Here is a 24,024-nt window from a genome sequence, read left to right as displayed (position 1 = left end):
GAAAGAAAAAAAAGCCGCAGCACTACAGTCTTAACCGAAAGAGAAAATTTCAAAAGGGTCGTGCCGTGGGTAATCCTGGGAATCCTTGAAATTAAAAAAAAATTTTTTCTTTGGAGACCGAAAATATAACTACAGCATGAAAGCGGAAAAAGAAAAGAGAATTGAAACCATATTCCGTTATTTGAGACATTAAATAATGCACGTCCGAAAATGTAGCAAGAATACAACTTGAAAAGCTGAGGATTAATACGTATTGACTATTTAATGAAAAATCATTGGATTTCGTAGGGAGAATTGATTGTAATCCTAAAAATTCTCTATCCGATAAATAATTTCATCATCCAACAGCGATTGAGAGCACGCAATATTATCCTATTATGTTTCTCGCGATATAATCTTAAATTTTTTAGTGGCAGCATAATTTGCGGCGATACGCAAATCAATATCCTCTCAAAACATATACGCGCGGCAATTTTTAATAAATATTAATTTGCATTAGAAGCGGATTATATACGCTTCGGAGAATAATTTAAAAAGACGAGCACGTTTCTGCCTATCTTCCTTTAAAAATTAATTCTTTCGAACAAAAGAAGAAACATATCAGCGTGTTATTCGAAACACGTATTTAAATTTTATTAAATTTAAAAGCAGAAGTTTTTGTTCTGAAAAAGTGCATGTCCGCTCATTATCATATTTGTCGGAGCGACTTTTTATCTAACCAAATAAATTCCAAAAAAAAATCTAGGCGAACGTGGGAGAGGGAGAACAGAACGGGAACGAGAATTGGAATTTCTGAATTTTCCTCGCGGCGCAACGTCACGCACAGCTCTCTTTAGTAAATGACAATACTTACGGTCTACGAAAGGTCTTCCCTGAGAATGCAGATATGCCGGATTCGGAGGAGGTGGCGGTGGCGGATGGGGGGGCGGAGGATATCCCCCGTAATAGGGTGGTAGCGGATATTCGCCGGGCGGTGGCGGAGGTGGTTGATAATCAACGACTCCAGGGCCACCTCCGGCGGCTCCGCTGCCCGGCGGCGGCCCGCCACCTCCACCGGTCTCTTGATAGCCATAGTATTGCCTGAAAAGATACCCTCCGTTACGAAATGCATTGATAAATAATCGAAAAGCAAATATGAATATCCCGTGCGAGTCGAATATCCGGTTTGCCCTTATCAGCTCTTACTGTGTGTAGATAATGAGACGAAAGCTATTAGAAGAAAAGGGACGATATCATGCACGGAGATACTTAACAAACTTGAGTCATATCGCGGCAAGAATCCTAAATCTACAGTCGAAAGAAATATTCAGGTCGCCTGCATAATTCTCTTGATCGATACACTCGTCAATCAATTTGAAATTTTTCTATAACGAATTTTTCTATAACAAAAATATCGTGGCACTATAATAATGTCAGATTCGTACAGATTGAAAGAGATTGTACGTATGGATTTTATTATGAATTAAATATCAATTTAAGCAAATTAAATAGCTCTAACTGAAAACTAACGCAATTATAACAAAAATTTGCGGTTTAGTTCCAGAAATGCATAAAATTAAAATATGTTTTTTTACAGCAATATCCAGTAATTAAAACGTGTGCGTTAAAATTTGCCATTTAACTTCCGCGACTTTTGCGGCAAAAACCAACTTTGACACGCTCTAGTTGTATAACTTTCACTTCTTCATTAAAAACGAGATAACGACGGTTTCGGAAAGTTAGCACCATCTGTGACCCAAATGTATTGCAATGTAACAGGATAGTCTGTTGGTTTACTAAAATGTTTATATATACTTTTGTTATTAAAACTCCGGAATACTATAATGACGTTTAAAAAATAGCAATGTATAAATATCGTACATGTATGCGAAACGGAGAACAACTAAATTTACACGCTTCTTTCAAACAATCTGTGGATAATGCAACCCGCAATACCGAATGATTTTGTCAATATCATGTAACCGATTTATTCAATAACGGAAAGTCTAAAAACACACTAAAACTGAAATTTTATGTGACGCGTTGCTTTTCCAACAATGTCTATATCTCTTTCGTCAAAGCTAGTTTAAAACCGCGCATATGATTAGTTGTAAACGTGCATGAGCAAAAACAATTCTCGTAATACGAAACGGGAAACCAACGACCATGTTTAATGCAAGGTACAACAGTCGGCTTTATCTATTATACATAAACACCGTGCAATTCAAACGTGTATACTTAACATTTATAAACCGCCTTGTGAACATTCACCCAAACCGCATTGTGAACATTTGTAAATTCTGCAAACACCAATTCAAAGAAGCGAGTTGCGACAGGAAAACGTGCTGACGACGATAACGTTTTAGTAGAACAGCTCCTGTCGCTTTTTACGCATGTGAGCCTCGCGGAGATGAAACTGAATCGATTCCGTGAAATAAAAAGTAGGAAAAAAAATTGATGAAATAATAAGCTAATCATATGCTCCAGTAATTAACAGTGGAGATTGGTTTCTGAAAGGCTTGTATGACAGGCTTCTATGACGCGCAACGATATGTTTACAACCATTATATAATAATTATATAAGCCGTATAGGATATTAACGTGCCACTTAACGCAAACAGATGCTCGATAATGTTACGACAACAACGGAACGGCGCGTATGCCGCTCTTCAAAGTGGTATACATCCCTCGGCCCCCCATTCTTGCTCGCGTGCTCGCGTCATCATGCAAAGCGTCGAACGCGAATAAATCTCTTACCTCCTGTAAGTGGGCGGGTATTTGTAGTAATGCGGCGGATGAGCGTGAGGATGAGAATACGTCGGCGGATAACACAGATCCGGATACTGCGGCGGCGTGCCGTAGTACTGCGGGCAATATGTCCTATAAAAGCCTCCACCTGTAACAAACGACCGTTCCTTCATCCCATGCGTATCCCCCATCGAATGCACAATGATCGGTTTCGCAAAACAACGAATAAGCCTTGAATATTCGTTTGATAATTACGGGATATCGCTAGACAATTTACGCGCGTTACTTTGCTAAAAGGGAACGTTATTAATTAACATTTAAATATCGCGAAAGATTTGGAGATTTAAATCTCCAAAACAAAGAGTGAAAGATATTAAACTGATAATTTCAGGCAAATAGTAGTAGTTGCTTAAAAATCCAGTGAAGTAATATGTGACTGAAAGTTGTACGATATGACATAGTAATTTAGTTATACGCGCAGTGTATCGATCTCCGCCGAAAGAGCTGCTCTTATCTAAAGAATGATCACTCCCAAGCTTATATATATTACATATTTGACTCCGATAGTACCAAAGTTATCAGTACCGAAGGACAATCTTGGTACTGACGTGCTATAATCGACAGCTTGATAATATAGCGCTCGAAGGTAGCGAGCGCTATATTGTCGAAGAGGCTGATATCTCCGTTCAATTAAACCCGTGAGTGCTCGCGCTATTAGATCCCTGCGCTCACGTCAATGCACCGCATGATTTAGAGTCGCTTATAACACGCTAATATCGTAGCGCGACATACTATTTGCACCGCGTAAAAAACTTAGAATACACGCTCTCATGGTTCAATCTTAAACCGCGACCCCGACGTTTTTGTCCTATTTAAAAACCACTAATGCACATCACTTTTTGCATTTTAATGCCGGCGTCCCGTTTTTATAACACACTAGCTTGATACCCGTGTGCTTCGCTACGGTACGTAACTACTTTAAATCAAAAACCAAATCGATATCTCATCGGACCTAGGAGATATTGAGGAATCCGTGAAAACACATTTTACCCCTTTTCGCCCCCTTAGGGGTCGAATTTCTAAAAATCCCTTCTTATTGTTATTGCTTACGTCATGGAAGGAATATACTCCCCGAATTTCATGTTTCTAAGGTTTGTGGGTTTGGGCTGGGCGTTGATGAGTCAGTCAGTCAGTTAGTCAGGACATTTGTTTTTATGTATATAGATTCATAATCTATTTCTGGCACGCAGAAAAAAGAATTTCCATTAAGATCTGCGCGACGTCACACAAAAATCTCCCATTTAATCGTCAGCGAATTTTCATGAATTTCCGTAACGCGACTCATTTCGCTGAAATTCACGAAAAAAGAATCCAAAAATTGCTGACGGAACATAAGTAGAACGCGAAAAATAAATTCTAGAAACGCAAAATAAAAGAAAACGAAGGAATGGAAGGTCGAGCTAGGTACGATCTTTTTTTTTCCGACGTTTTCCTTCATGCACCATTTATGTGCAATCTTAATATGCACCTGCACGGCCGCTCATTAATGCATTTCCAGTATAGATAACCATGTTATGTTGAGCGCTGCACGATAAAATCATTAATGTAAATGCGAGATCTGATATATGTCCAGTGATACATTGCCCTAGCGAGACGTATGACGACATTTGCTTCAGTGGCAAGTCTATCTGATAAATCGAGAGAGCAAAACTGTCTGATATATGAAATTGCGGAGATTGCCCTAAAAAAGATAGACGTTAATCGTACATCAACCATCTTATATAACTAGCAGCTTTTTCTAGCAAAAAATTTCTTGAAAATATCAATATATTTAACGAGAAAGAAAAACTTTTGCAAGAAATAAATTCTAAAAGAATTCAAGATTTGCTTATCTTAAAAGAAATTACGATCTCAACTTATCAAGTTATTTAATTATTGTTAAACATTAAAAGATTAAAACAATTTTTTGCAATCACAGAACGTATAGAAATATACTGCAATTTTTACTCTAAAATTGTCTATTTTTGTAATTAAAAAATACAAGAATAAAAAATCCATTTTTTCAACTTTTATACTAATGATATTTTTTAATTAAAAATGGACGCTTTATGTGACACACAAAGAGATTGAGAAAATATATTAAATTATAAAAATTTATTGTAACTTTTTATGTCAAAATTTAAAAAATATTGCAATTGTTAATGCGAAAACTTGTAGAATATCTCAACATTAAATATTGTTTTGTAAAAAAAAAAAGACATGATAGAAAAGGTCTCTCTGATTGCGATATATCTTTAATTATAGCATTGATTATCAGTAACATACCCGTGCTGCTTGTGCCTCCCGAAGTCGTGGAAGTGGCGACCAGGTCGTCTGAACCCTCTGAGTTTTGGGGAGGTGTGGGTGTCGGTTCCGGAGGTGGGCCCTTAATGGGCGGTAAGGTTGGTGGTGGTGGCGGTGGGTGCTGTATCAGTGGACCAGCCGGCTGATAATACCCTGTGAACAAAAGAGCAGTGTGTGCACTTTCCTAACTGATCGTCCTCCACTTCTAATTTTCAATATTGCCTTGTAAAGCGCTAGTACGATCGCGCCGCGCGCCGTCCCGTTATAACAGATATTTTTGGACAGTGAATTTCAGAGCCTTCGTAATAAGGTGTAAACTTAAAGAGTATATTCATACATGATTCGTATATATATTTTTAAATAATTTTTACCATATTTTTTCATATGACAGAGTAAATCAATTTGAAATCAAGTTTGAAATAAGCTATTACTTTTCACATAAAATTTCTGATATTACAGAATCTTACACTCTGCAATATTTAAGCCTTTATACAAATCTTTCCGATAAATCGTTCAATTTATATTTCTATATACGTTAGCAATCGATATGATTTCTGACACGCGATCATATATCTGTGATTTGTGTTCTAATTATTCTAATACATTTGCAAAAATTGGCTGCAATTCTTAGAGCTACAGATATGTTAAGAGCGTTATATACAGTGTTAATAGGAGAGCAGCATGAATCACACCGTTGATAGGATAATGCCAAAGCGTTATACTTCAATAGTTCATAATCGTGGGAGCACGAGTAAGCTACGTTGAGTCCCTTTAATCCCCCCATTCGTTCAGATTTATCCCTTAGCTTTGCGTTATGCATTTTTCAACATTCGCACCGTATCAATTCGGGGATCGCTTAATAAAAAAAAAAGGTTATCAAACTTTCAGCGAGATTGCCCAACGTGCGTGCGCGAAGCCAAGGGATCGCGCGTGTAAATCGTTACAGCGCTAGAGCTACACGTGTCGGAATAGCCTGTTCTTTTTTTTTTTGCGAACAAACGAACGAATAAACGAAACCGGCTTTCTCCGCGCGAGAAGAGCGATACCGTGCTTGCATATCGATTATCCGAAGAGATCGTTCGCCATTTACTTCGCCCAATCACGATTCCACTTTATGTAGGTTAAACGCGCCTCGCTCGTACTCACGCATGCTGAGAAGAGATGGGCGCAGTATCTGAGCGCGTTCGCGGCGATCTGATTGGAGAGCCGCGTCGAGCGGATGGGGCCTCGCGACGAACAAAGCTAGCACGCGAGATGTTTCTTCACACTCGGCGCGGCATTGTATTTAATTATGAAATCGTTATTGTGTGTGTGTGTGTGAAACGCCGTGATCGATGCATATTTGTTGCAGTTACGCGCAAAGAATCATTCCCGACAAAAGATCGATTCATTGTTTGCTTCCCTTCTCAATCTTTGGGATCGATATAGATATACATGACGGGTGCATCAGCTCATAAATCCTCTAATTTTCTACACTACAATATCCTATATCTCTGCGATGTAAACTGTTAGCCTATCAATTATTCGATGATAAAGCCTGTACCTACATTCCAATAGCGTGATTACCATTATTATTGTGATTATTGCAATTATTGATTACCGTTAGAAGCACATGTACTACAGCTCTGCGTTCATTCTAATGCGACGACAACATGTAGATGTAACACAATTGGCAAACAAGCGATTAAAAATTAGAAATGAAGAATTTAAAGTTAAATTTTAGCTTCTAATACCTGTTGCTAAATTCAAAGGCATTCTTTACAATTCTAATTATAACGACAAAGGCATTCTTTACAATTCTGATTAGCGTGCTTGTTTAACACTGCGTTAATTTTTTACGCAAAATTTACACATTATATGTTACACGCAACGCGATCGTTAATAACGTCGATATTCGACTTTTCGCAATTTTCCAGCGTAATATTATCAGTCAGACGTCGTTAAATGCTATAGAACTTCCGCGGATATGTAAGTAGAAAACCAAAGTTCGTACAAACGTGCAACGCGAGTAATGCCAACTTTCTCGAGAACTATCCTCGCCGGATACTCGCTCAAGAAAAATATTGTTACCGTAACCAAGTTTGTCAATGAGCATTTCCAAAAACAAATTTATAAATTAATACAACATTTAAAAATGTTATAATCTCAGTATTTGCTATATCTGTGATCGCTAACTAAACAATTATAAAAACAATTATATAACTAATAATACAATATTTAAATATTATGTGATAATTATGACAGAAGCAAATATAATCACCAAGATTTTAACAAAATAAATAATTGTAAATGAACAAAATTGCAAAGTAATATATAAATGCTATTCTAAAATATAAATGCATCATTAACCGTGAAACATTTAATTGCTACAGATCGTATAATTATACAACGTGCCGAGAAACGGAATCGAGCTACCGCGTGTAATTTATTTTATTTAGTAATAACACTTCGCGGCTTCTCGATTTAATTGACTTCGTAAAAACGCAATTATTCGGCCGACACGTGTAGACAAGCCATGAATCGAATATCGGGGCGTCGAAAGGCCAAAGTTGAAGACGAGTGCCGGTTCTCTGTGAATGACGTCACGCGACAATCGATTGGTGTGCTTGCGCGCACACCGATATACGTGGCGAGTGCCGAACCGCTGCCGTCGAATTCATTAACCATTTAAAATACGGTTCTTCGGCAATCGTTGCGGATCACCGCAATTTCGCCGCACAATAATAAAAAGAAACCTTCGCCATCCGCGGTAACGTCGTAAATATTTCCGAAGCCGTCATACATTTATTATGAGCATTAAATAAACCGAGTAATACCTTTGCCTCTGTATAATAAGTTATCTCAAGGAAAAAAAAAGCTGACAACAGTTATTTCGAACAATAATATGATTTAGGTCAATTAAATTATCACATTTAACGATACTTTTTTAATACATATATTAAATACCGCAATATAAAAAAATAATCATTTTCCATAATCTGAACTATGGAATATTTTAGACTGTTTATTCTGTCTTTCTCGCTTTTTTATTCATTTAAAGCATTTCCGGTGTCATTTTACAGATAATGTAAGCTAGAGAAAAATCTGCCCTCGAGGATTCCTCGCTTAGAGCATTCGTTTGCACAATCGCCCCGTTAAATTTAATTTAGTTCGACCTTCGGTTTCTCTCCACGCTGCGACGCTCTCGCTAAGTACTCCAAGTTGCAGCGCAAGCAGCCGAGTTCCCCCGTGAAACTGCGGCAAACACGGAGACGGCAAACAACAGGTTACTAATTTTCCCCGTATCATCGTGTCGACGGCGGAGAACGCACTCCTGCACTTTCGGGTTTAAGCGTTAAGCCAATTAATTCCATGTAATTTCGCGGGTGCAACGCGATATGTCGCGTCGGCGCGGCGGCGAGGAGGTCAAAGTCGGGAGATAAAGCTGGGCCAAGGATGAGAATCGCGGATAAGGCGCGGCGACCGACTTGTGCATCGCGGTCCGACTTCGACGACGAGGATTATGAGAAAGAGACAGAGTCTCGCGGCGCGAGCATTGTCGGGACGAGAGAAGGAAAGAGAGAGAGGGAGAGATTCTCTCGCGGTCGTATCCGTACAATTCAAGGATACCCCGCGAGGACATCGTCTACGCGTATTAAGGTCGCCGGGACTGGTTCGGGAGCGCGGAGATACGTCGCGCAGATACACGCTCGAGTGTATTCTTGGTCCATATGTCGGGATCGCTTTGCGAGTCTCTCGAAAATTGATCCCGGAGATCGGATCGTCTTTACCGTCCTGACCGTGAGGAGAGTTCGTTTCATTTTACTTCAGTCTCGATTTTCTAATTCCAATACGCCGGAATAAGTAGGTATACTTGTAAAAACCTTTCGTTGAATTTTTCTTTACGTCTCTTGAAATGGATCAGGTATTTCTTTGTCACAGGAAACAGCATCGGAACCTCTTGGAACTTACACTTTTCCGCACGTCTTTATGTAGAAAAAAAAAAAACTTTTTCGAACCCGCGGACTGGCTTGATAATAATTTTGATAGTGCTAACAAGGTATTCTGGTTTACGCGTCAATTACAGATGTCCAGCGTGTCGAAATTTATTTACTATCGTCCAACATTATCCAGGTCATTAACGGCTAAATGAAATTATCGCAAGCGATGGCGCATTTTGCTCGTGGCTGCATTAAATAATCATAAATTCGCGAGTCATCGTGACGTGGCGCGGCTGCAGTGCAGCTTGTTAACAAAATCGACGTTCAGCATTACCGCGTATGCAAGTGCAATCGAGCTGGGTCTGGGTACAAATTAATCGGACGATATAGAAACACTCACAGCCTATAGTGTTCGGCTAATTCGCCATTTTCAATCCACTCGCACTTCTAAGTAATCAAATTAACATAAAATGCAATTTGCAAAATCTGAAATAAACAATTAGTCGCTGAACAACAAGTGACGTGGTGTAATGATCATTCTAAAAGAAAATATTCTGATGTTTCCCATAATATTCAATGATATCGAGGAAACAAATTACGGTACGGTATAGTCATATTCTGACTCGTCGTCTCCGGCGAGGAGTGAGAATGTAAATAAGAATGAAAATACCGCGATAGCAATCCGATGGCGCGTTTCTGCCCCGACAAAGTCGTTCCGATCCGCGGCCCACACTACTGCTGCTCGTTTTATCCTCATGTATCAGCGCGGCTAGATTCTCGAACGGCGACCGGCGTTCGTATAGCCTAGAGAAGTCAAGGACCCGACGAGCACGTAGCTGCTGGCGCAACGACGGTGTCGTTGGACTCAAAATAGAGAAATATCGGGAGGGGGTCCCTGCCTCTGCCCCTGCCCCCTCCCCCCAACACTCAACGACGGCGATATCCGCGTTCCCCGAAACTTGGAGGAACGAGATGCACGTCGCGGGATCACGCGGTAAATTCCCGATCGGACCGGAAATCCACAGTGGGAATCATTGACGATGACGATGACGATGAACGGCGACGGAGGTAGCGCGCGCGACCTCGGCACGCGATCGATAATTCGCGAATATTTGGCCCTTAACCGCTGTCATCCGATATGAGGACGCGAGAGAGCGGCCGCGATAAGGGTGATGGAATGGACTGGCGATGCGTCGCGAAGGGGTCGATAGCCCAGATCGCGTTGCGGTAACGCAAATCGAGTAACGAGCTCGCGGTGAAGATGGCCTACTGCAATTCAGATTCGTATATGAAAGGTTTATGGCATGCAAGAGAGTCGACGCTGCTACAAAAGGACGTTTTTTTTCCCTACACGTGAAAGAAACCTCGATGATAAAAACTAATGGTGTATGATAAAAGAATGATAAAATTAGAGTGAGTATGCCCAAAAGAGATATCATTATTATTATTATTAACATCGATAATCTTGCTTAACTTTCTGATACGATATCTGCTCGTTCTAATTTTTATTCGCTTGATTCAAAATAACATTTTATCTTTATATTGGTCTCTAATAAATGTATATGTATCATTTAAATTACATATATGATAAGAAATTTTATGTATACAGCTTAAAACACTTTGAAGTATTTCAGAGAATCAATTATAACCTATCAATTATAATCTAATTAGCAATCTTGTGTCTAAATTAAAATTTAATTGTTAGATTTGATCGCGACTAATGATTCAGCATTGTTGCAACTTGACTTAAGTAATTTACCATACATGACATTATTGTACACACTGGTAATAATGAAAGAACGGAAGACTGTTAATGGAATGAAATATATGCATGTATATAGCGACTGATTGTCATGTAAATCTTACTCGAGAATGAGAAGAATTTACGACCATCGTGCCGCCGACCATAGATCAGCGATATGCAAATATCCGATTGTCCGGTCTTTAATCGATTATGCAATATTATCGCGTGTAATGCGCGTAATGCCCTATATTTTTGCGCAAAGCATTTAATGATGGAGTTATTAGCAGGCTATTGCAAAAATTACATGAGCGATATTGGAATTGAGATGGAATGTTACGAAAAGGGAATGTTAGCAAATTGCGAGTGTATTATGGAACTTTTACATTTATAAAATCAAATCGTCGTAATTGAAATTACGTATTCAATTAAAAATAAACTTGAAAAATCACACGGTGTTACATATTGATTGTGACAAAAACCGAACAAATTTCGATACACTGAAACAGCGGCCGCAAAGCGCAAAAATTTCGCGACCACTTCTTGTCTTTTGCGATAGAACGATGAAGAGATCGAAGTGGATAAAAAGGATTTAATTACTAGCTTTATATCCCTCTCGTAACCGAGTTAAAAAAAATCGAGTGGTAAAACCATCCGGCTGGAGACCGGTGGATTAGAGGGAAAGCTCGCGGGCACTGATAACGCCGCTGAGACGCTGCGCTCAATGATTGAAGACTTGAAATGCGAAACAACGTTATATGTGTATTACGAGGACATTCAACATCGACGAAACTTAACTTGGAAAGTTCCATAACTTGTACGCGGCGAAACTTTAAGCGACGCTCGCGTAAATTTTGTTCGGGAAATTGTTAATGATCGTTGCAACTAGAAAAGTTATATTAAGAACCATCTTCCCATACCTCTTTATGTATACGATATATATACGTGCAAGTGTTAATTTACATATATATTTAGAATATAGAAACTTTTCCTTATTTAAATCATAATAAAATCATAATAAATTATTCCTCTGAATAGAAAAGTACATTACAATTGCAATCTTATCAATCTTGTTAATGTTAATTAACGCTATATAAATGTTAATAAATAAAATATTAATATTATAAATATATAATGTTAATTAATGTTATAAAAAATTCATATACTTTCAATCAAAATAAGTTAATTAATAAAAGTTATAATTAAATGTTTGACGTTTATTTTCTCTATATAAAAAAATCAGTTTTTTTAATCTGCAGCAAAAAATTCAGTATTTAAAAGATTTGTGCGATTATTTCCTCATCTCGTCAATCACACCATCTATCAATAAGTTTATGCGTGGTATAGATTTAATTACACATTATCAATTAATAAATAATCGTGAAAGAGATAACAGTGAAACTTTAATAGCGATACAATTTCAATTTCTTTAAATAAACCATTAACCCAAAATGAGAATATCATGGCTTTAAAGAATACAGATATTTTAAAATATATATTTTTAATCACACATATGTATATATCACTGATATAAAAAAATGACCGTTAATAAACAATTGTATAATAATAGGGCGATTCAAGCTGGAAGTTGTATGTATTTGTCTAGAAGCAATTATAGAAACGACTGCCTTGTAATTGGTTGTAAATTATAGCGTCGTTATAGTGAGAGATACAGTTTCCCATGAAGTGCGAAGGTCAATAAAACGCTCGTTAAAGGGATCAATTTTTCGATCGAACTCCAAGTTGTCAATTACCGTCACGCGCTTGGACACCCCTTACTTTCAGTGCGCGATAATTCATTCGCGGATAAGATCAGCCGCGACATTCGTTATCTCAAGGCTTTCACCAGGCTCATTCAGTATATGCTCTCGACTAATTTCTATTAGTCAAAAGCGTACTTGCTAACTAATATGATTATACTTGCTGATTAATTATTACTCTAACTAATATGGCACCGAGTGACACCTAAATATCGTGTGCGCGCTATAGAAACCTGCGCGTCTTTCAACATTGCGATATCTCAGAGCAAAAAGCGAATAACAGTTACGATAATCTAGGAAATTTCGAAATTTGTTATAAACAACCGTTCTATATTCTTTTTATTCGTATATCTTAACCTCCATCCTCACATCATAAATTTTATCCAAATTTATGTCTTCTTATTATCGCTTATTTTTCTCAAAGCGATATTTTACTTTGCAACCGACATTTATCTTTGTTTTACCTTTAAATACGATAATACCACACACAAATGATTTAATGCTTAAGCAATAATAAGTATATTACATATACTATTTTCTATTAAAATATAATTATTTATGAAAGCTATTTTTATTCGTGCTATTTTTTTCTCTTTATATTCCATAAAATATCTCTAATAGAAAAAAATCTGAGTAAAAATAGTTGCCTCTATAATCATCTTTATTTACGATGATCTCCAACCCGCCATATTTTTCCGAGAGTATGTAACTACTCTACAAAATGTAATTTATCTGTCAACCAGTACATGGTAACGGCGGACCTAAATGCACACCATATTTTCTTTGGCAGGCATATTTCCACCTCGCTTCTCTCTCTCTCTTTCTGCTTTTACGTCTGCATATTTATTTTCAATATTTATCACTTTGTATAACTGCTCCGTAAAGGTTTTAAATAACAAATATTATTATTAAATTCTCTAAGTAAAGAAAAAACCTGTAATTTTATTTCAATTTTTGACTTCAGGATTGCCTCCATTATAGCTCTGCGAAAACTTTCCATCGGAATAACATCGTAGACAATCTATACTTTCACGAGCATTGTGATCGTAGTTATATGCTAATTACACGATATCTGTAGTGATTAAGAACACACCCAGGCCCCTTGCGCATTATTAAAATAATCCCGTTTGACATGTCACCAGTGATGAGCGCGAGGAGCGTTCAATGGTTCTTCAGAACTCTATATGAATTCCGGACAAACATACTTTCGGAGTCGTCGAAAGCTCGAACGCGACTCGAAATCCTATCGATAATGATCGCGACATATGCGTGCGTAGGACCCGCGATGAGGGATTCGAAAAGCTCGTCGACAATTATGGGCTTATCCTCATCGTCGCGTGGGACGTTGAAGGAAACACAAGATTGGCAATGGGCGAGGGCGATACGAGCGGAACCGTCGAAAGCCGTTCGTTCACCTCGCCCGTGTGGCGCAACATGACGTCAGTCATCTGCCAAGATATTCCAGCGATCGACGAACGACCGGGTCGCGTACCGAAAGCAGGAAGTGCCGAAACTCGTTCCTGCTATATCTTCGCGCGAGAACTGACTGATGTCTGTATCATCAGATAAAGACGATTTTATCTTTATCTTTTTTTTTCATGTGATCGCATAATGATACGCGCGATTGCCGTTCATTGACTGCGTACAATTCGATGTTATTAAGTTCTCTCGATATATCTTAATCTCTTTCTCTCCTCTTCAATCTTTCTTCAAATTATAATCTTTTTTGCCTCCTTAAACGAGATAAAGAAATAAACAGTTACATTTACGCCTGGCTATTATCTCATTTCGTGGCTTCTTCGATTGTTTGCCAATACACAAGAGAAAATAAAAAAGTATCGACATCTTAATCTTTCAATTAAGATACAGGCAGAAGGAGAGCGTTGTTTGTTTTAATAGCGAGACAATTCTTTGAGTTATTAAGGATATCGGAAAATAAGAGGCTCTCGCGAGTTAAGCTTTACAGATGTAAATAGATAACAAAGCTTTATGCTTCGCTTAATTTCACGTGGATTTAATACAGTAGATTACGGCTTACGGATTATTGCGCTGCAAATTACTCTTATGGCACAAAATGCTATCACATTGTTTTCTCTCGAAGTAGAATTTTAGAGAAGTCAACTCGTCTCTCAGTTTCGGCACGGGGGGAGGGTGCTTTTGTATGGCGAAAGGCCGCTCGAAATGCTTTCTCATTATTCACGAGTTCGGTGCAGTTTAAAGCCGCGCTGTCCGTACGATTATAGCTTCATTCTGAGCCCACTGTCGGGCAACACAATTAAACTTCGTTATGCAGTTGCGCAGTGCCAGGATGAAGACACTCAAGAAATTAATTATGTTTGTTCTCGTTCTCCGCGCGCGATACATCGCTCTCCGCTCCGTCAGATCTACTAAATTCAATTTCCCGTTTGCATCGATCTTTCCCGTTGCGGTCATTGTGCCAATAATGCAGGATGTCCTTCCAATTCTGTATTTCATGCGAAACAATATTTTTCGCATCTTCAATTTCTCCCGATCAAAGCTTCTATCTTATATGTGCCGTTAGCATAGATATTAATTAACACGTCCACATTTTAAATAAAACACATCTTCCTAGAGAAACATAAAAAAGCAGAGAATCACTTAAATTATAATGAAAATTGATCGGTCCTAATTGAAAGAATCAACTCCAATTTGAAGGAAGCCTCCAAGGTTGCAACTCCTAATTAATTTGTGTTAGTCGCGCCGCGGAAATCAAGACTGATTATCTGTATTAAAATATTCATCTGTATATATGTCGCACTACAAATTAATCGGGGTAAGGATTCGCATCGCCTAGCTCAGCCCCGGGGAGCCCACGGTCTTCTTCTCTCTCGTCTTCCGCGCGAGAATCGCCATTGAAACCTGCTGCAGACTTCGCGACTTTCCGCGAGCGATCATGCAAAACGGTGGATGGTTAGGTATCATCATAAGCGGTGGATATTGCACGGCGGATTAAACGCTCGTCACGCGGGCACGTTGACACTACCGGAGGATTTTGTGCCGTTAGTAGGCCAGTGACTTCTCGTCGCAGCGCGTTCCATTTTCGCGCCCCGGCGCGTTCGCTCGCTCGTGTCAAATCCGCAGAGGCAAAACGCGCTCGCTCGCTCGCTCGCTCGCTCGCTTTTTGTCGCCTGTGGCACGGATCACTCCGTTCGCGCTATATGAACGCCTACGTTTAATTTAACGTTTCCTCGATACGCGGCAATTTCGCAAGATCTCTATGAACCCGCGGATTGATTTCAAGATTTTTTTCCCGACAGAAACGGATCGAGATATTTTCAATAATGGTTAAACGATTGAAGACTTTTCATAAAACAGCGCGATACATTTTTCTCTTTCTCTCTCTTTGCGAGTCTACTTTCTCTCTGTCGAGATCTACTTTCTGCCTTCTGTCAGGCGTACGCATCTTTCGTTCAGCGATAACAATCTGCGGATGACGTATTCGCGAAGGCATACGGCGATCCAGGTGTGAACAACGCGACTCGCCGTGACGCAAAACGGTCGTGGATTAAGCTGGGATGCGCGATCGGCTCGCTTCAATGTGTACAGCCCACGCTCCATTTCTCGTTGATCTCGTGATAAACGACGGTTCCCTCGGGCGGAACGTTATAAATCGCCATGATTATGTATACAGTCGATTGTAGAGCGTTTACGCGGTCTTCTGACGTTGATACGGATTAGCTAGTCATCCTGCCAGAAACTGAGGACCGCTCATCAATCTCGCCTCGTCAATTGTGGAGAGGCGAGATAAGATCTGTTTTATTCATTGCGCGCAGGATGCACGCTCCGAAAATTGCATACATTTATATAAGGTACATCCGATCTTTTAGAATTATGTCGATGTTTTAACAATTTTAAAAAATTTCGCGATTATTAAGAAGAAATATTAATTATGAAATAAAAAGTAATTTTTGAGAAATTTATAAAAAAGAATTTTCTTTATTAAACAAAATAAAAAAGAAGATAAAGGATAAAATAATATTGCTTGAATTCACTATTTATTCAAATGATAAAAAATCGTACAACAACGCACGTGTATTTTAAAGAACATATGATACGTCCAGTCAAAGAAAATATTGAGTGCAATATGTAAGACAGATCTCGGCGTCGAGTGATTTATCCGATCGGATTATCCGTTAAACGCCGGACGTAAATGTGAATCTCGGACTCGCCAAAAAGATCGATGCGGCTGTAGCGGCCAAAAGGGAGATAAATCAAACGGAATGCAAACAATCGAAATGCGTGCCGCGGCACGTGACACCGGCGGGGGATTTGTGCCGTTAGTAGGTCAACAACTTCACGTTCTGTTTTCACGCTCTGCGGATTTTGTTCTCGCTAAACTTACGGGCGAGATGAAGTTGCGGATCGAGCGTACGATCGCCTGTGCTGCAAACCATGAATGATCGATTGATCAATCGACACGATTGTCTTTTCATCAATATCGGATCAAGGGACAAAAACATTTATTTTAGTTACTCAATAACATATGTTACTCATAAATGATGGATTACTCATTTACTAAAAAAAAAGCGCAATGTTTAATTCATTAACGTCGCAGAGGCGTTAATTTGCCCATAAATATTTTCAGCTTCTAAATAAAATAATAAAATGGCACGAAACTATTATATAAGAGCACTCAAACAGATAAAAGCCTATCAATAAGTTGTGTGTTTTTTCAAAAGCATCTTACATTTAAATGTAGACTGATGAACTTTCTAGTTCACTGATCTCAAACTTTTGTATATAGTTTCATTAGAATTGGTTATTTACAGAAATCAGATTCTTTTTTAAGCGCAAGCTCTCAAATGTCATCGAAAAAATATACACGTTAAACAAGTTAAAAATTATCGAACAAAGACACTTATACATGCATTGTCTGGCTCAAATTTGACGTTGAAATTCTAATCTTCTTTGACAAGATCAATTTAATATAATTTAGATTAATATACAGATTTTTGCGAAGAAAAAAAAGGAATTCCGTATTTGCCAAGTAAGCTAGAATTATCAATTAGGGACTGCGTGATCTTTAGCGTTGTACACTATTAGTCGATCCACGAATCCCGTAGTTATCCTGGAAAATTTTGCGTACAAGATCGTATCGCGAAAGATGGAATGACAATTTAAAATTTAAAATATTAATAATAAAACGGGAGCAGAGATTGGGCTTAGCGGGTCGTATACGAATAAGTATAATGAACAGCACGGCAGGAGGACACACGCTGCCGTCATCGCGAGGGATTTGTGCCGTTAGTAGGCCAGGCCAAGCCACGCTATGCCACGCCACGCCACGTTTTCACGCGGACATATTTCGTTTTCGCTTAATCCTAGCTAGGCCACACTTATTTTCGAGTATTAAGCCACACTTAATTCGCCACACTCCGGTCCGTGAGATTGTCTCCGGATTTGTCATTTTCATTCTAATTAGTATTTCTAAGCTTGTACTGTAGGAATTGATAACACAGACTCTGAACAAAATGTTTATGATAATATCAGATCAAGAAAATGATTTGAATTTAAACTGAAGTTATTATAAGAAAACTAGAAAACTAGAATACCGAAAAACGTTCGGCGGTCCACTGGACCGGAGTTTGGCGAGCTAGGGTTAAATCTACTCGCAATGAGACGCGATCCGTTCATTTCGGACGGGAAAGAATCGCCTGTCTCGTACGTATGTCATAGCGTACCCGTGGTATTTGGCGGACGTATATATGTTATCGTATATATACAGTGGGTAAGGTATGACGGAGAGAAATTCTATTTCTCGATGGATTTTCACATCGAACTGCACGATAAATAAAAGCGATGAAGGGATTCTTCATTCCTGGATAGGTATATCGTTCGACGTAATTAAATACATCCATTTGGCATCTACTTAATCGTTACACCCCGTTTTAATTAAAAACGACGAGAGAGATAAATCGTTCTCTAAATATTTCATATGTGGAGAATTATTGTATAAAATATTTATAATGATTTCCAAGCAATTTTTTAATATAACACATTATAGAAACGTATCGTAGCAAATTTAAATAACAAACATAATATGTTTATATATATTACATATAAAATACAAATAAATAATATAAAATTATGAATTTTCACCAATTGTGTGTATAGTCAATTGTTTTCCTATGCTGCGATATAATATAAGAAATATTATATAATCTCATAAATAATAAAATTTTATTAATTATGAATAAAACGTTAAACAAAATTGTGTGCATACTATTAAATCTTTCATTTTAAAGTTAAATTTTTAATCAATTTAATTAAAAATTATACGTATTAGGTCAGATACGTATGATAAACGTATTATGTCAGATGTCACGATAAGAATGTAAACTCAAAAAATTAATGAGCTAAACACTATTCGTAATTAGATCCTCGAAAATAAAATAACACATTTCAATTAAGTACAATATATTGTGTATACACTATACGACACTATACTACTTCTTCACATACAAATAAAATACTTAATAAAACTGCAAGTGTACATGACATATTTTTACCATTTCTTAGTTTCGGACGGAATGATTCCGTCCATCTACCCTCTTTAATTATTACATCACTTCCGAGTGTCTAAGAGACGAGCGAACAAAGTGCAGAAAGTAACTCGCCCCGGATTCACTCGGGGGCGACTTTGTTATTAAAAGATTAATCGCGAAGTTTCCGTCACCGAGTTTCGGCGAGGAGGGCAATGGCGACTTTTTTTTTCTCTCCTCGCCTCTCCGTTACGTTAAGGGATGATCGTTGGATAAAGAGACACTTCGGAACAACAATCCGCGCACCCGATATGGTCTTTTCGTGTTTCAAAAGGGACTCTCTACCTTGCAATCATCGTGATTACCACCGGTAAGTTCAAGCAGTTAACGAGAGAGGAGCCGTCGAGAAGTAACTATCGACCCACGGAGAATTGCAAGCCGGGACACTACCGTACGGTTTATGCCGTTATTGGGTCAGCTCGTTCAAGCGCGTTTAAGAGCCGAAAAGAAACTAACGGCCGGGCCGCGCCGAGTTCGATCGATCATATCATAATTAACCCGCGGTTAATCTCTATTTGCTGTTCGATGAGTGTTATCGAAAAGAGAGAATAACCGATCGCGCTGATGCGGGAGTATTCCCGAAGGTACTCGCTGTTATGGTACTTTCACCCTGCATCTTCTCGCGCAATATTTTCTAGAATTCCATGTTTTTAACTCACGAACATGGATCGATAAGGAAACTAGGAAAAACGATGCAAAATAGCGCATATATAAAAAATGTAAACTCGAGGAGCTTATGATAACTCAAAGTGACTTTAAAATGACATGCCGAGTGTTATGTCTTTTATTTTCATAAGAAACGTTATCGAAATTATTTTGAAAAACGTTAAAAAAGTAGCGAAAGGCGGATCGAAAGAAAAATAAATACCTATATATATATATATATATATATATATATATATATAAGCTTTAGTTAATTTAAATAAAGTATATTAACATTTTTTAAGAACTAATATATAAATATATATATTTTTATGTGATATATCATAATATTTTGTCATCTACTATATCGTAATTATATATACTATTTACTGTATTATTTAGTCTTCAAAGCAAATGCGATGTGATTCTTCAGTTTGATATTGTCTTTATAAATATTTCTGACCCTTTTCCGTTATTTTTTTAATTGACTAGACACTACAAACGCGCGCTTCGCGCGCGCTAATTAGCTTTAACATTATGTTATTACTATTACACTATTAACTCCTTGATACACACAACTGTCAAAATATACAATGACAGCTGCAAATGAAGTAAGCGCAGCAAGAGAACCAATCGGGATCGGGATGTCATTTCTGATAGAATCATACATTTCTGATAGAAATGTAGAAAGATATCGTTTTATACTAGTTATAACTGTTGCAAACTCAACGTGTTTTTATCGATATTCACAACTGTGGACGTATTTAAGACGAACATTTACATCGGACATACATACAAAAGACAGATTTGTGTCAAGTCGCGCGGATCGCATTCGGAAAGTAAACGTTCTCGTCGTAAAATAATTCAGTTCATATCGGAGAAATTTATACGGCAAATCTCGCGCAGCCCTCTGTGTAACGCGTGATCAAAAAAAGCTCCGACTATCAAGATTCCCCATCGATAATCTTTCTTCGAGCTCTTTCACGGTACGTGCGATACATATATGTGTTTGCGCAAAATGCTACGATTACGATTCAGCAGAGAGAAATATCCATTGAATACTTGTTGTCACTTCCGTGAGTTTTCATTCGGGAAATAAAAGCTCTCGCGCTCGTAAAAACACTCGACCGGCCTTGCCGACGATAAAGCTAAAAATCGCGCGCGATTTACAGTTTCTCGTAAGAGATATGTCGACGTTTCACGTAACGAAACTGGAAAACATGTTGTTTTTGCGAAACGGGAGGAAATCCAATTATATAGATTCCTACTCGCCATCAATTCTTGATTGTGACCTATTAATTATCCACAGTCCACGTCTGAATAGGTAATCAGTAAAGCGCGGAAATTAGCGACGGTTTCATCGTCAAGATGAATTAGGATGGCCCGAGGATTAGATTTAGGCAAGAAACGCAGTTCTTTTCTCGACAACGCGGACAGTAGAATAAACGGGAAATTTTGTTTACATAGAAACAAAGACAATTGCTCAGAAGATCACCTCAACTATCGGTCTGGGAGGAACGCTCACCGTGAAACCTCACCAATTTCCGCAGACAATTCGTCGTTAAGATTAAGATCGACTGTACTGGAAATGCTCGGGATGTTCTGTATACATCACACACACGCGCGCGCGCACACGCACACGCACACACACACACACACACACACACACACACACACACACACACACACACACACACAATTCTGAGTTTCTTTTCTTTTTTAGAGTTATATAAATCAATGTAGGTCTTCTTAAACACAACGTGTTGGAAGAAGAGAATCTGTAATTGTAATTTCCACAAAAAAATCGATCTCTACTGATGTTGTTACAATATATTGTATATTAACATGTTAAATAAATAGATTTGTTTAGTCATATCATTTCTCTGCATTTTGTAAATGCGTTATAAAAAGATTTAGAAGAAGTATGCAATTGTCATCAATTAAAATCGTAAAGTGAAATTACTTAACTCTTTATATTCCTGTCTTTCAACACTGAGTTTACATATTTTAATCCTTATCTTTCTATTTTTTTCTCATTTAATTGGCTACATTTTGATTGATACTTTTCTTCTAAATAAACTCTTCCTAAATTTTAAATATAATTTGAAAAAAGTTAGTTTCAACTTTAACTACTCATAACTTTTAATAAAATTATATTTCTTTAAAACAAGACGATTAAGTCGTAATCCATTCATTCCTGACAAGACTGAAAAACATCTTTTAAAATCAGTCCAATACCTTCTCAAAGAAAAGGTAGAAAATAATGGTAAAAAAAGTTATTCTACATCAGGAGAGTACTTCAAAAGTTTCGATGCTATTTGGCATCGCAACGTCATATCCCTCATAATAATTTATCCTTTTCTTGTCTATTTCAAATAAAGATTACAAGTAAAGAATGTTACAAATCAAATAAAAATTAAAAAAATTTTTAGTCATTTTTCTTAATCATCAACCATTCAGATCGCATGAGGATTATATGGTCAATGTTTTTTTTTTTTTTTTTTTTTTTTAGAAATTTATTCTATATATAGATATAGCTCAAAATGTGCACAAAATAATCTATTTTCTAAAAAAATTAATATGGCAAAAGATACCTTTGATACCGAAGGATCAAGAGATCGTATGCGGTGCTGAATGCGCGGTCAAAAGATATACCTTTTGACATCGCCATAGGATTTGCATCTACCGTTACTAGGCCAGCCTGTTCACGCGCGTTCGCGCTCTATTTTCACCGTTCGGCGCGTTTAATACCCACCCACTTGGTTGATCGTGCGACCGTCGCGAATACATGTATTGATGCCGAAGGAGCAAACTGCACGTCGTGACGCGCCTTGGTGCAGAAGCGCCTCGCTCGTTCATCAATTTCAAGACGCGCCGTCGCATTCGAGACGCTCCTCTCGTGTCGCCTCGCTCTCGGCGCCGCCGTTCGATAGTACAAATCGTTTAGATCAAGTAAAGCGTGCCATCTCGCGTATCCTCTTCCGCGAGACAAGATGCTCTCGAGACCGTCGACGTCGCTCTTCGGACGTACCAATCCTCAGTGAAGTCTCTTTTACACGGAGCTCTCAGTTGCTGTTCATATATGCTTCGGTATAGAAATATTTTGATGTGCATTTATCACGATGCGTTTCGTATTAGATAATATCTCCCTTACATTTCGTTCATTGTGTAAAATATAATCTCTTTCATTTTTATGTTTAAGAATATTTTAAACACAAATATTTTTCAATTTAAGCCGCGTATTATAATAAAGACCTAATTTAAAAATACTTGAAACGTTGAAATCTAAGCAGCTCCGGCAAATTAAGGTTACACGATATCTACGTAACAAAATTAATATGAAATATTTGATGCTAAATATTTGAAACATTTTGAACCAATAATTACATCCAAATTAATTTCAAGCTGAAAAATTTAGTCTAACTAAACTCGGATAATAAGTGGATATAATCGAACAAGGTAATATTAAGACAGATTTCGCACATTTTACGATATACTGAGGATTTCCAAATTGTGCGCAGATGTCAAATGTGTGTGTGAAAGATCCACGATGCACATTTGGAAATTTGACTAACAAAAAAGTCGCTTTTAAAAATAGTAAAACTCCGTAGATTGATTTCTATTCTAGAGGATTATCCTCTTTTCTGCTTTACGTAGTTTTATTATCGAAGAAAAGATTTAAAAAACCCAATGCTCAACCAGATTTAAATCCTCAATTCGCTCTCGAAGAGTAAATTTCAAGCATCGAGTCTTAATTTGTATATTCAGTCGAGAAATTTTATTTTCACTACGAAAATTTTTCATTGAGCACAAAATTAAAGACGTTAATCGAAAATAACTATATATTAGTTTCAATCTTCTATCAGCGAAGTAACTTCCCCAAATGAGGAATTATTCCCAGACTATAAATTCTAAAGAAACAATCGCGAAATCGCGGACAATCATAGATTCGTGAAATTGTAATCACTCGACAAATAATGATCAATCGTAACTGTCGTCCTCGAAACCACTCTCGACAAATTGTCTCTCGCAAAAATGTTTGCTGGAAGCAAGACTGGAACTGATGGAACTTTCCACGATCGGATGCGCGAAAGCGTTTCGCGCGGACGATATAGGCAACGTCGGGCGCGAATTCGTCACTTACTGTGCCGCACCGCCGCCGGAAGTTCTGTTCTCCGCATGCAGCGGTGCATGGCACAGCAGCGCTGACGTCCGTTCCCCTTCTGCCCCATCCCCCATTCCCCTCCCTCCGCTCCCCGCGCGCGCAACGGATATTCTTTTGTCGCGTTCCGGCAACACGCGACGCCGACGTACGATAGCAATATCAG

The 24,024-nt window shown here is 38.1% G+C and overlaps 1 protein-coding gene across 2 annotated transcripts in view; it reads right to left on the bottom strand.

The window, feature by feature from the left end:
• Positions 1-24,024, bottom strand: part of LOC143898591 (uncharacterized) — a 125,493-nt gene that overhangs the window by 11,298 nt on the left and 90,171 nt on the right. For both annotated transcript variants that reach the window (XM_077408170.1, XM_077408171.1), the window contains exons 5-7: positions 5,053-5,223; positions 2,737-2,875; positions 854-1,080 (exon numbers count right to left, since the gene is read on the bottom strand). In XM_077408170.1, the coding sequence (XP_077264296.1) occupies positions 854-1,080; positions 2,737-2,875; positions 5,053-5,223 (537 nt within the window). The remainder of the gene's footprint in view (positions 1-853; positions 1,081-2,736; positions 2,876-5,052; positions 5,224-24,024) is intronic.

The sequence above is a fragment of the Temnothorax americanus genome, unplaced genomic scaffold (assembly GCF_048541705.1).
Source record: "Temnothorax americanus isolate GAGA-0224 unplaced genomic scaffold, ASM4854170v1 Scaffold24, whole genome shotgun sequence".
Lineage (NCBI taxonomy): Eukaryota > Metazoa > Arthropoda > Insecta > Hymenoptera > Formicidae > Temnothorax > Temnothorax americanus.
The sequence above is the reverse complement of the archived record's forward strand: the minus strand, read 5'-3'. Positions and strand labels throughout refer to the sequence as shown.